Source organism: Rhinoraja longicauda, chromosome 6 (genome assembly GCF_053455715.1).
Source record: "Rhinoraja longicauda isolate Sanriku21f chromosome 6, sRhiLon1.1, whole genome shotgun sequence".
Taxonomy (NCBI): Eukaryota; Metazoa; Chordata; class Chondrichthyes; order Rajiformes; family Arhynchobatidae; genus Rhinoraja; species Rhinoraja longicauda.
In genome coordinates, this window is record NC_135958.1 from 54,984,417 (window position 1) to 54,999,254 (window position 14,838).

General features: G+C 41.5%; 1 protein-coding gene across 1 annotated transcript; it reads right to left on the minus strand.

Annotated features, from left to right (window-relative positions):
- Nucleotides 1-5,612: 5,612 nt before the first annotated feature.
- On the minus strand, nucleotides 5,613-14,548 carry mfsd6l (major facilitator superfamily domain containing 6-like). Its single transcript, XM_078400995.1, has 2 exons — nucleotides 14,418-14,548; nucleotides 5,613-10,934 (listed from the first exon to the last, which is right to left on the minus strand). The coding sequence occupies exon 2, from the start codon at nucleotides 10,890-10,892 to the stop codon at nucleotides 8,979-8,981; it is 1,914 nt and encodes a 637-aa protein (XP_078257121.1). The 5' UTR covers nucleotides 10,893-10,934; nucleotides 14,418-14,548; the 3' UTR covers nucleotides 5,613-8,978.
- Nucleotides 14,549-14,838: the final 290 nt, after the last annotated feature.

Here is a 14,838-nt window from a genome sequence, read left to right on the forward strand (position 1 = left end):
TCTTAAGTGGAACAAATAAATTAGCAGTTGCTGGTAGCACTCAGCAGGTCAAACAATATCTGTGGGGGAGAGAAATAGTTAATGTTTCAAATCATGAACTGAAAAGTTTTTGGCATGATGTTCAGCTCATATATTATGGGCCAGAGGGCCTGTACCTGTGCTGTACGGCTCGATGTTCTATGAAAAATGAAGAAACAAAAGCTCATTTAAAGTAGCAGAAAGAGGAAGGATGGAGAAAACTGAGGGAATAACAGAGCTTTATTTATTTATTGTGATAGGGTGCAGACAAAGGTCGTTGAGGTAAAATTCCAGGTAAAAAGAAAAGAGAGAAATAAAGGAGAACAATTGAAACAGAAAGGTATAACCATGTCTGTGAAGAGAAAAATTAAAAGAAGGACCCTTATCTGTATCCACCTATCACTTGTAGAAATAATGAACTTACAAAAGAAAAGGAAATGAATAGGCTATGTTTCAGGTCAGGATCCCTCTTCATACTGATTGTAGCAGGGCAGAGAAAGCTGGAAAAGAATGGTGGGGACAGGGCAAAGCTCGGCAAATGATAGGTGGACACAAAGTGATGGAGTAACTCAGAGACAGCATCTCTGGAGAGCATAGATCGGTAACATTTCGGGAAGGGTCCCAACCCAAAATGTCACCTATCCATGCTCTCGAGAGATGATGTCTGACCCGTTGAGTTACTCCAGCACTTTGGGTTTTGTGCCATACAAAAAGGATGGTTACCTAAATTGTTTCAGCAGCATGGCCTTCATCAGTCAGACTATTGAGTATAGAGGTTTGGAGGTCATGTTGCAGTTATATAAGATGTTGGTGAGGCCACATTTGGAGCACTGTGTTCAGTGTGGAAGAGCCAACAGGCTGATCGCTGAATGCAGTACACAGATTGCAAGAAGAGCAAGAAGATTTCTGCTTCACCTGCAACCAATGCTTAATTCCCTGGACAATGGGAAGAAGTAACTGGTAGATATTGTATCTGCTGCAGTTGCATGGGAAGGGGAAAATAGTTGGTGGAGATGGAAGAGTAGACGAAAGAACAGTGTAGGTAACGGTCTCTCTGGAACGCTGAAATGGGAGGGAAGGGGAAGAGGAAGGAAAACTATTTTGCTGGTGGAATCCCATTGAAGGTGGCATTTTGTCTCTGAGGATCTGCATTTAATAACTGAAATTCCAATAATCCAGTGATATTTATGTGGCCATGTGTCATATCTAAGATAATTTCCCTGATGTGCTGTTCAACGTCACCGTAAGTGGAAAACTCTCTGACAACTAAAATTTGACACATACTCAATATGCCTACGTTAAATGCCAAACAAATCTGTGCATTGTACATGAGAAATTTCCAGATATAGGTGCCAAAGGTGAAGAAATAATGGTAATGGTAAAAGGTTGCAATATTTCAGTGTGAAAGTATGGAACGACCTGTTGGAAGTGTTGCAAGCAGCGAATTTCAAAAGGAACTACATTCAGAGATTCCTTGAGTTTCTAAAAAGTGTTCAGAATGTAACTTTAAAATATACAAATTGGGACAAATCACAACAGCAAAAATTTTGCATGGAAATTTAAGGTATTTCAAACAGTTAATATGATAAATTACCAAGAGCAAAACATGTTTAATTATCATTTGTACCTACAATGGAATAATGAAATTCTTAATTGCTGCAGCTGAACAGGCCTGTAAACACAACACACATAGATAATATATAATAAAATGAAAAATATCAATAAATTATGGACCAACATAGTAGTGCAAATAAACCCATCGCCATCGTCAGAAGGCAGTGGAGGCCAGTTCGTTGGATGCTTTCAAGAGAGAGCTGGATAGAGCTCTTAAGGATAGCGGAGTGAGGGGGTATGGGGAGAAGGCAGGAACGGGGTACTGATTGAGTGTGATCAGCCATGATCGCATTGAATGGCGGTGCTGGCTCGAAGGGCTGAATGGCCTACTCCTGCACCTATTGTCTATTGTAGTTTGATTGATTGGTTGATCGAATGATGCAGCATGGATACAGGCCCTTCGGCCCATTAGGTCCACACTGAAGATCCATCACCTGTTCAGTGTTATCCCTTTTTCTCATCCACTCCATTCACAATTTACTGAGGCCAATTAACCTTCAAAGCCGCACGACTTTGGGAAATGGGAGGAAACTGGAGCACCCGGAGGAAACACGCGCGAACGCAGGGAGATACTCAGCACAGACAGCACATCCCGAGGTCAGGATCGAACTGGGGTCTCTGCCGCTGTGAGGCAGCACGTCTGCCAGCTGTGCCACTGTGCCGCCGTAATAGTTATTGTTAGTTAATACTGACAATGTTATTGAATACTGACAACGATGAGATTATTCAATAACAAGGAAGAATTTGCCAAATTTGGAATCAGTGCATACACCCTGAGTAATAAAGAGTCTAAGTTAGGGAATTATGGTATGATTATATTTAGCACAATTTAGATCTCATTGGAAATAATGACCTACATGTACTTTTGCTGTCATTTTTATTTTCATATGATCTTGAATCTGTGCAAACTAAGTGACCTGACTGATTTGCAAACCTGTCTCACAACATTCTATATTCATTTTATATAAAGAATGTATCTGTGCTACCATGACAACGGTGTCCAGCATGCTGCACTCCACTGTCTGTTCATGAAAGCAGAACATTTCATCTATCTTTCAATTCTTTAATAAACACCACCTTCTACATATTATTTAAAAATTAAAATGTTTATAAATGTCAGGAGAAAGATTGACTTAAAATGTAATTCATGCCCAATTGCATTTGATATTTAGTAATTAAGCAACTTTGGCCTCAGACTTAATAATTTCACATTATTTTGATGGCTGTGCTTACAGGGTTTGCAATGTCACCAGGCAATTATTTTCTTTACTAGAGAAAATAAGCTAATTTATAAGCCAACTTAATTTACTAATTTTGTCATGAAACACATCATCATAAACATAACAGTCACTGTCTCATCAAAAGTTTTGGAATTGTCTCCACCTATCTACAGGCATTCATGGCCTTTGTCTAACACTTCTTCTCAATACTGCTTCATTTCCTTTAACCATCAGACAAAAAAACTACTTAGGAGGAATAACCTGGTCAGGACAGTGGTGCAGCTGGGAGATACCAGGGTTCGATCCTGACCTTGGGTGCTGTCTGTGTGGAGTCTGCACAACTTCTCCCGGTGTTTCCTCTGGGTGTTCTGGTTTTCTCCCAAATCCCAAAGGCGTGCAAGTTTGTGGGTTAGGTGGCCACTGTAAATTGTCCCTAGCGTGTAGGGTGGATGAGAAAATGGGATAACATTGAAATCATGCGAACAGTGGTCAGTGTGTACTTGGTGGGCCGAAGGGCCGGTTTCCATGCTGTCTCTCGAAAAACTGAAAAGAAAACTAAAAGGAATAAAAAACAGAACATGCGGGAAATAATCAGCAGATCAGACTGCATCAATGGGAAGGGAACCGAATTTGCAATGTCAATAGGCGATGAATGGGGCAACACAGTGGCGCAGCAGTAGAGTTGTCGCCTTGCAGCACGTGTGACCTGGGTTTGATTCAGCTGCTGTCTGTATGGACTTTGTACGTTCTCCCTGTGACCACGTGGGTTTTCTTCGGGTACTCTGGTTTCCTCTCACATTCCAGACATCCAGTTTAGTAAGTTAGTTGGGTTCTATAAATTGTAAATTGTTCTTAGTGTGTAGGATAGTGCCTGCAGACTCGGTAGGCCGAAGGAATTGTTTCCGCGCTGTCTTTAAACTAAAGGATCCAGAGGAGATTTACGAGAATGATGCTGGGGATGATTAACATATGATGAGCATTGATGCCACTGGGACTGTACTTGCTGGAGTTTAGAAGGATGAGGGGAGAACCTCATTAAAACTGACTGAATAGTGAAAGGCCTGGATAGAGTGGATGCGGAGAGGATGTTTCCACTCGTGGGAGATACTAGGACCAAAGGGCATAGCTTCCAAATAAAAGGACGTACCTTTGGAAAGAAGAGGAGGAATTTCTTTAGTCAGAGGGCGAAGAATCAGTGGAATTCATTGCCACAGACAGCTGGAGGCCAAATCATTGGCTGTTTTTAAGGCAGAGATTGACATATTTGTGATTAGTAAGGATGTCAAAGGTTACGGGGAAAGGCAGGAGAATGGGGTTGAAAGGGAAAGATAGATCAGCCGTGATTAAATGGCGGAGTAGATTAACTTAAAAGCCTAAATACATGAAACTCTCAGACACTTAGTGTTCAATAAATACTTAAAACATAAACTAACAAATACCTGCCCAAGTTCTTCAGTGATAACAGGAATCCTGTCATTTATCAATGCTTTCCCAAAGCCCCACGTCTGTTGGTGAATCGAGGACAGCATCTGTGAGAATTCTGGAGATAACTCAAATGTTGGGCTTTTGTTAGCCAGGAGAAAACATGTTTATATAGACGTACAGGTATGTAGGTTAATTGGCTGGGTAAATGTAAAAATTGTCCCTAGTGGGTGTAGGATAGTGTTAATGTACGGGGATCACTGGGCGGCACGGACTTGGAGGGCCGAAAAGGCCTGTTTCCGGCTGTATATATATGATGATAATTAAAGGCCAGATCTACAAAATGCATATCCACGTGTCAATACTGCACCTTTTTCAAACTATTTTAATCATAAGATTCAAGCCCTAAATTCAAACTGGATTCTTCAGTAAAATATTTCTTGCTAGTGTGACTATTGGCATTCAACCAGGAAGAAAGGAAATTAAAAATAAGATTTCATAATCTAAGTTATTATGCAGCTAAGGACATCTGCAGATTCCATCCAAGTACGCATCAGATAGAAATGTATTAAATCACCTTGTTGCATATTTCTTTGTGAAATCAATTCAGCCAGCTCTCAGGTGATAACAAACCTAATGATCTATTACATTGCATGATCATATTAAAATTTACTTTGCCTCACAGTAGTAATCAGTAGACGTTGAAAAAATAGCACATTAATGTGCTCAAGGGGTCATGGAGCCAAAGCAAAGGCAATCTGCAGACTAAGCTCTTCCAGCAGCACAGTGGCACAGCTGGAAGAGCTGCTGCCTCACAGCGCCAGTGACCCGGGTTCAATTCTGACTTCGGCTACTGTCTGTCTTGAGTTTGCACATTCTCCCTGTGACCACGTGGGTTTCCTCCGGATGCTCCCATTTCCCAGAGGCGAGGGATTGTAGGTTAATTGGCCTCTATAAAATCACCCTTCATGTGTAAGGAGTGCAAGTATAAATGGCATAACATAGAACTTGTGTGAACGAGTGATCAATGGTTGGCATGGACCAGTGGACCAAAGGGCCTGTTTCTATGCTGCATCTCTAAACTATGCAGCTTAATGGATTCTTCTAGTTGCTGAAAAAATAAGTGTTTTAGAGAGAAAAATAATAATAAGCTCTCAAATGCCAGTTAATTAAAACTGTATTTCTATTGCAGAACAATTCAAATTGATTCGAATTTTATTTGGATTCTGCTGCAATTGTTGGTTCAAATCTCAGCTTCACTTCTTTCAACTTTGGTGGGAAATAGAATGTGGGTAAAGGAGAAATGAATTGATAAAATTGACAAACTCAGCAAAAACATATGGTTGACCAAATTTTAATAATATTAACCATTTAAAATCAGTACAGTGATTCCACTCACCAAAATAAATAATCTAGTAATACACTTACTAATATTTAACATTCAAAGATGTTGTGCATAACCTGCTATACAGCAGTGGTTACCAACTAAAGTACTTTTAATTACCTTCTCCACGATTATTTACCATAGAAGACAAAAACATAGCACCTTTTCCAGAGTAAGGCACATTCTGAAAGAAGTATTTTAGAAGTGCAAAAAAGTATCCAAATCACCATCTTACCACAAATCACTTTTTACTGTATATCATTGTAATATAATTTGAAGATAATCACTCTTTTCAATCACATACCAGTAGAAGTAAGCTTTCACTAAATTTAAACTAAAGCTGCCATGATAATCAAAAGTGTTTTGTTCTTTTTGTGACATATGTGGAGAAGGATCAAAATCTGACTTGAATCTACCAAAAAAATAACATGGATAACTTTACGTGGTGCAAAGTTTTCAGAGCTATTCTTCTTTCAAGTGGGAAAAAAATTGCCAGGCTAGGTATATTTTAGAGTAGCTCACTTCAGTGATGGAGCTAACTAACCTTAGAAACTAAGGTTGGATTCTTTAAGGCATAGTTGACCCTTATTCCTTCATTGATTTTTGTAGAAATGGAGAGGCCCATGCAGTCTAGCAATAGCACTTGCTAATGAATGCTAATTATTTGAGGAAGAGTTCGCCATCTTCTATTTCCATTTATTGGCTTGCTAGTAGAAAACTGGGCCACAAAGTTCTGAGCAAAGATTTTCATTTCAAAATTGCATATAAAAATATGTAGAATGTTCAGAAATTAAGCTCTGTAATTCAAGGAAATATTCCACTCTCCCATGAGCAGCTAAGAAAATAAATTTGCTATACAGCTGTGGTTTAGTTTAATATTGATACAGATTCCCAAAGTTGATTGCTTCATCGTATGACTTGAAGGCAGAAAAGGCTCTCTTACATTGGACTGAGCAGACACCTAGAAGGTCCTTGAAAGATAGGGACAGCATGAAAAGGAAAGCTCAAAGCACAAATTGGTAAACAAATCTACAAGTCTCTCTTTCAACGAGCTGGACAGGTGCATAAAGGAATGAAAGACCGTCTATTGCCATGTGTAGTTCTACATTAACATTGCATTTAATGAATGATTTCAAGCCCTGTGGCATGCATTGCAAAAGTCTGAGGATGATGTGCTTTGTCCAGTGTAGCTTTTCTTAAAAGAAATTCCATTCCTTTCAGGAACACGGTGGATTATTTTGGTTTAAATTTTAAAAGGGAAGTATGACAAAGAGAAGGGGAAGTAAAGTATTTCCCTAAAACATCAGCCAAACAATCTTTTGCATGCACATTTCAATAAGGCTGTGGCGTCACTATGCCAAAAACACAAACAGAAAACATTCTTTCTTGTCTTCATGAAGGGAAGCAGAGCTTAAAAGTACACGTAGCCAACTCCGAAAAAAACAGAAACTGGCAACGAGAAATGTCTCATTTGTATGGCTGCCACACTGTAGATTGATTTAGACCAACTGCAAATTTGGCTGTAAATTAGAGTGCCTTCTCACAAAGTCTGAACAAACCTTATACTCCAATTGCAAACAACAAATACCCCAACTCACATGGAAGACAGAAAACATCTTATTTCTCCCAAACCAGCCAAAATGGCTTCATTTTATATGTATATATATATATATATATTTATTTATTTTACTTCACTTCTTTTTAATTGCTGACAAAACAAAAAACATTCAATGCAACATACAGTAGAAACAAGGAGCTGCAGTTGCTGGTTTATATAATTAAGTCACAAAGTGTTAACCATGTTCTCCAGGGATCCCGCCTGGCCAGCCGAGTTTCTCCAACACTGTATTTTTCTTAAAAGAGCGACATACATCAGCTTTTATGAATAACTGGCATATAACCAAGGAAAAAAACCATCTAATCGCTGTCCAATTTATTAATGTTTAATAGCTGTTTGCTAATAACAGCATTATCAGCTAGTAGAAACCGAGAACTTCAGATGATGGTTTACACAAAAGGACACAAAGTGCTGGAGTAACTCAGTGGGTCAGGCAGCATCCCTGGAGAATATGGATAGGTGACATTTCGGCTCAAGACCATTCTTCAGACTGATTGTATGAGGGGGGGGGGGGGGAGGGGATGAGAAGAAAGCTATTATCAGTTAGTCACATTTTTTGTTAGATCTCAGCTTCTTTTTTTGTTGGATCATGCATCAATGTAAACGTTTCCACTAGTACAACTTGTCTTGTCAACTGCTGGCTTATATTATATCTCAAATATTTTGTTTATTTCTATTTGCGTTCAACTCCCAAAGGCTTCAAATGAAACACATGAAACTTGTGCAGAGCTTCTATTCTCAGCATGTTATTGCATTAACCATTTGGAAAAGAGACTGAGCGTGAATTATTGAACTGATCTCATCCAAGTCCACATTTTAAATTAAAACCTCTCAGTCCCCCATTTTGTTAACAAACACTGTGACAGCACCCCTCCACCTATAAGCCCATCACAACATCATATTGAAATTCTCCTCAAAAAAAGGGATAAATCAGGAATTTGATGCAAATTTCCACCAGGTATGCTTGCCAATTAATCAAGAACTGGAATGTGGACAAGATATTTTCAGATATTCCATTGGATGGCAGTGGAGAAGAAATATTAAAAAAACAAAAGATGAAAAATGTGTATACTAATGAGATGGAGGTAGCCAGAGCAGACACAGCTGAGGAAAGCATGCTGATTGAGCACTAGACAGGTGCAAAGATAACATATAATTTTGTTTTGGCTGTGGTATATTTTTGATTGCCCTGAGAGCATGGTACAGTAGAATAGTTGCATAAATTGAATTTTTGCATATATTGATATTCAGGTCCTTCTCGTTTAAAGCAATGAAATTGAGGATCATGAAATATATTCAGTCTTGCATACATCTGATCTTTCAATTGCTCACTGTAAATCAAATAGGCACATTTTATGTCAGGGACCTTACATAAGCAATTACATCCACATTACACTCTATTACAGGAACTTTTTTATTTCAAATATTTTACATACTCTAAAGCTATCAATTTCCCATAATTTTAATTAAAACAATAATCCTGCAACTTTGTAGATAAAAATGCCTGTTTTAATGAAAACCCCTCTTGGAAAATGGTATACAATATTTAACAGCATAAATCAGTTAATCTAGTTTACCAAATCAGAAAGTTCCTATGCCACTGGTTTCTAGTCTGGCTTGTATTGTTAAAGGAACAGACAATATATGCTGACTATTTAAATTTCTTGTTTATTCAATAGGAAAAAAGGAAAAAGTAAACTGGCTACTTCATTATAAAGTCATCGTTTTTCAGAGCTTTAACAAGCCAGTCGTTATTTTGCTCATCATCTGTGTCACTCATATCACTAGTATCAGCTGCTAACAGTCGTGAGTAGTTTAGTCTTTTTTGCCGAGGGATTTTTGATTGCACAGTGAGAAAGACCACTGCCCAAAGCATGGCAGTAACAGAGCATGCTTGATAAAGCCTTCCTATGCCAAAACGCTCCACAATGAAGCCACTGCAAAAGCTGCCAGAACTTGCACCCAGACCAAACGATATCCCATGGTAGATCTTATAGAGTGTTCTTTCAACGCCAGGGGTAGCTAAATCGTCAGACTGACTCAAAACAGCACACCACAAGGCACCACTGCTAAATCCATTCAAAACTTGAATAGGCAATACTGCCCAAGGTGACCACAGGAATGAATAGTAGAGCAGTTGAGCTGCAAGACAGATGAGCCCAAATCCAACTGTTCCAGAGAATGAGAGGACTTTTAACATTCGGTCTTTGGAAAGGTAAAATAAAAATTCAGCCATGAAGCCTACTGCCACGGCAGCACCCATATATGCCTCACTGCCTCCTTTGTCCTGCATTTGCCAAAAGAGGAAGTTATTTATGGCAGATCCAATGGCTCCAGTGATAAAGACTGTAACCGCATATAGCACAGCTCTCCCATCGCTTCCCAACAAGTGAAATGCTTTAAAAGTCTGGTTGAATGCGTCATTCTTCTTGGCGGTGTGTATTGGATAGAATACTCCGACAATAAGTGCTAACACAAGTAGTGTTGCATAAGCGTAAAAGTGCACTGCAGTTCTAGAAGTCTCCGCGTTGAGGAAACAGTGCAGCCTGTCCACAAGGATACCAACACTAAAAGCTGCTCCCGCGGTACCCAAGTATCCCCAGACCCACTGCTTGCCATAGCGGTCAACAGAGTCTACAAAGTCCAAGTAGTCATAGAGTCCATCATCTGCAACCCAATCTAGACTTGATGCTAGAACCTCCCATAAAGATACAGCCAGCAGAATAAGCACCAGTGTCTGGTGCCAATTATCTAGGATTTTATGACTATGATTTGGCTGTTTGATTTTATTGCTGACTTCAGGGTCGTTCTTCAATGGAGCATGCCTTTTCACAAGAAGAATATTTGCGGTACTGAAATAACTATCTAAACGGCTATTTTTGTCCTTGTTAGTTTTTTGCATAGAAAAGTGCGTGGTAGTTTCTTCCACAGTTCTTGTGTAGCCAGAGCCCTCAGTAGGCAGAATCTGACCTGTTTCAGAATAGTCCACATTCCTGGTGGTACCTCTTTCTTCTGATTGTTGAGACATTTCAGAATTCGTAATATTCATAGTTGGCAGTTTGGTTAAGTTTTCCCGAGGTGATTCAACAGTGGTCAACAAGTGGAGATTCATTTTCTTTTTAGTACTGTGGACATTAACGAGTTCTGAACTTGGATGACTTGACAAAGCAACTTTTACTGTTGTTGGAAGCACGGGAGATGCAAGTTCATTCATCTCAAAATCACCAGTGTGGTCTGTGTCATCTGGTATGTTTGGATTCCAATTGTCTTTTGTGTACAGGCTTCTGTTACAATACATGCTCTGAATTTCCTTATTTACTGGTGGAATGAGTGTAAATAGAAAGCTAATTCCTATTGATGATAACAAGGAACCCAACACAAGAATTCTTCTTTTGTCATGGTGTCTGGCACAGTACGACCAGAACGGAGTACAAATCAAGGATATAAAATACTTTGTTCCAATCACAATCCCAACAAATGGCGCCGTCAATCCAAGCTGTCTGAAGTATATGGTGAGAAAAGGAATTACGCAGGCTTTGGCTGCACAGTAAAGAAAATGATAGGAACTGGCAAGAGCCAGTGCTTTGCTGATGTTCCACTGTTTATTTCTCTTCATGATTCTGGTTTCATCTTCTACCAAGCTTTTTCAGTTAGCCGTCTGAAAAACAGAGACATTGACCATTTAATGATACACATTTAACACAAGATTAACTGAGCTACAGATGCACCGTAGAAAGCATTTTAATTGGGATGCATCACACCATGGTTTGGGAAATAAGTTCCATCCAAATGCAAGATATTGCAGCGTTGTGCACGCAGCCCAGACCATCACGTAAACCTACCTCCGTTCCATCGAGTCCTCCTACACTTCACACTGCCTCAGCAAGGCCACCAGCATAATCAAGGACCAGTCTCACCCTGAACACTCCCTCTTTCTCTCCTCTCCCATCAGGCAAGAGGTACAAAAGTGTGAAAATGCTTACCTCAAGATTCAGGGACAGTTTCTTCCAGCTGTTATCAGGGAACTGAACCACCCTAACACCAGCTAGAACGGTCTTGAGCTACCACCTACCTTATTGGGGACCCTCGGACAATCTTTAATCGGACTTTACCTTGCACTAAATGTTATTCCTTTATCCTGTATAGTGTTTCCACTGACTGAATAGCATGAAACAAAAAATAATTGTCACTGTACCTCGGTACACATGACAAGAAACAACACTAAACTAGATACGATTTACAAATAACGAAGTTCCTAATGATGCTGCTTAAAGGCTTTATGGACAAATTAGGTGATTTTCAACTACAATAATAACCTCTCCTCGCTTCTCAACTATTAGCCATAATCTTAAACCTTTTTCCTCAGTTTCAAGACCCTCATCACAATGTGAAGGCAGATCCGAGAAGTCTTTATCATTGATGGCCCATTCAGTTGCCTCTTTTACTCTGTGTGTTCTTCTAAAGGTAAGACTGGCTCCCCTGGCATATCAAAAACCTCAGCCTCTGGTCTATTTTCCAATACACCCTCTTTAAAACAAGCCCAAATCTCATAATTCCACCCAATTTTCATTCCTAATCGCCCAATTTTCTTCTCTTTGTGTCTTCAAGGTGTCCTTGACTATGATACTCACCTTCCTGCTTTCAAACCTTCATTAACACCTAAGATAGACACAAAGTGCTGGAGTAACTCAGGTGGGTCAGGCAACATCTCAGGAGAAAAAGGATGGGTGATGTTTTGGGCTAGGACCCTTCTTCAGACTCATTAACATCTACATTTCCATAAAATTCCTTCACTATTTGTAAAAATTATCCGATGAGAAGTCTCTCCTCTTCAAAGTTCTTGAAATGTTTTTGACTTCCAAAATTACATGCATTCCTCCTTCAGATTATTTCAATAAAACGTTTGCCCTGATAGCACTAAAGCAGCCCTGAATAAAATGGAAAGAAATATTGTAACTGAAATCCTCTCAATATTTTCCAATCTGGAGTTTTGCTACAGACATAATAATTACCCCATATCCCCCTCCCACAAGATTGGCTTCTATATTTTGCCAATCACTCACATTGTGCTTCTGACTATATCGCCTTTCAAGATCCTCACCTCCACTTCCATATAATTGACCACCCCACATGCAACAGTTTTAATACTTCTCAGATTAACCTCTTTTTAAACCTTGGCTCATCCATAATCTTGTTGACCAGAGCCCATCTGAAACTCTGAATGCTGGGCCAACCACTTAGCCATATCTTTTTAAGGCCCTGGATTTAGACTTCTCTGTTCTGGGAAAAGGGTCACTGGTGCAGGTATTAAAGTATTACCTCTTTTTCTCCCTACCTTACACTAAATATTTGCAGAACACTTATTATTTTAAATTCCTTTCAGTTTATTCAAGTTCCCTGCAGTCTATACTTTTTCTAAGAACCGTGGCTGGGAAGAAAATGTTCATTTCCTTAGCAGTGATGCTAATAATTAACATTAATAGATGACAAAATGAGAAGGATGACAGGAAACATTTTTTTGCTAAAGCTTTGAAATTCAAAGTCACGAGGCAGAAATCTTATCATTTAAAAGGCATCTTGGTCCGTAGCCAAAACTACCAAGGGCTCTTTCTGTACAACTTCTACAACTGTTTCTTTTTGATTGATTGAAAGATCATTCAAACAGTCCCAAGTCCACACCAACTATTAATCACCCTTTCAAACTAGTTCTATGCTATTCAACTTTGCATCCACTTCCGACACACTAGGAACAATTTACAGAGACCAATTTACCTACTAAACAGCATGTCTTTGAGATGATGGAGCAAATCAACGCACTTGGAGGGAACCCACATGGTCACAGAGAGAACTGCAAACACTATACAGACAGCACTGAGGTCAGCATCAAACCTGGGTCTCTCACACTGAGGCAGTGGCTTTACCAGCTGTGCAACACACAGGTTGGAGGTTCTGTCACACCTGACACCTTCTATCATCCCTGTGTCACCCTTTTCCATTGGACCCTACCACAAATAAATCTAGAGATATAGATGCTGCAAACTTGAACAAAAACAACTGCTTGCTTAAGATTCCAGCATGTGCAGTTCCTTCTGCCTCAGCTGGAGAAACTCAGTAGGTCAGGCAGCATCTGTGGAGGGACCCTTCTTCAGAGACTGATGGACCCAACCTTCCTGCCCTTCCCATTCTAACCTCCCTGTCCTGGGTCACTTCCATTGCCAGAGGGAGGCCACTCGGAAACTGGAGGAATGGCACCTCATATTCTACTTGGGTAGCTTACAACCCAACAATCTGGACATTGAATTCTCCAGTTTTAACTAACCCTCTCACTGTCTCTTTTTCCCTAGTCAGTCTGATACACACACATTTATCCCACTAACACACCTCTCATTCTCCATTCTCTACCATTTATATCCCCCCTCCAGCTTTACATTTCACTCCTCCTCTTCTCTGATACCCATTTGTCTTCTTTTCATCTCGAGCCAGTCATTTTCTCCACCAATACACCTCCACCCCCAACTGTATCCACCTGTCACGGGCCAGGCTATGTATGCCCCACTCCAAACGCTCTTTCCAAGATTTCTCTTCCCACACCCCCCCCCCCTCCCCTCCAAACTACAATCAGTCTGAAGAAGGGTACGACCCAAAACATTACCTATCCATTCCCCTCCACGGAAGCCCATTCCCGTCCACAGAAGCCCATTCCCCTCCACAGATTCCCACCTTGGTCACTAGGCAGGAAACATTCAAGGAAGCGCTCAGGCAGCAATGGACCTTCAGATTTGGGGGAATCTTTGGCCCATGGCTGCTTAAAGTGGAGGAGCATCAGCACAGGGACAGGCCCTTCGGCCCACAGCGTTGGTGCTGAACATGAACAATCTGCCTGTATCAATATATGATCGAGTTGCCCGAGTTCCCCGCGCCTGCAGCTGCTCCCTCCCGCTCCGGGTTGCGGGTGTCGGAGCCCAGGCCCAGTGCTGGCGCTGTTGAAGGGAGTAGAAGTCCCGCCGAGGGCGAGGCGAGAGCTCATAACACCCGGCCTGCCGCAGGCCAGCGAGTCCGACTGCATGACAATGCCTCCCCAGCGGCCCCGGCCCGCATAGCAACCAGCCCCCGGCCCGCATAGCAACCGGCCCCACTCTACCTGCGATGCCTCCGGCTGCCCGACTCCCAGCCCAGCGCTCAGGTGCCTGACCTCGCCTCACGTCGCCTCACGTCGCCTCGCATCGCGACGCACGCATGCATGCATGCACGTCCTCCGAGGCCGCGGCCAGACCCGACTCTCAACGTCAACGTCACCGCCCCCGGAACCCGACGCCACGTGACTCCACCTGTTCCCGATTGACTGCCCCGCACCACGTGACACGCCGCGCCCTGCTCTTCTCCCACGTGACACGCCGCGCCCTGCTCTTCTCCCACGTGACACGCCGCGCCCTGCTCTTCTCCCACGTGACACGCCGCGCCCTGCTCTTCTCCCACGTGACCCGCGTTCTTGCACTCTGGTGACCTTGCCGCCCGGCGCCTCACGTGATCCACACTGCAGCCCCGCCCCCGGCGCTCACGTG

Excerpts from the sequence above, each read along its gene's own strand:
- mfsd6l (XM_078400995.1), bottom strand. The coding sequence starts at position 10,892 with ATGAAGAGAAATAAACAGTGGAACATCAGCAAAGCACTGGCTCTTGCC.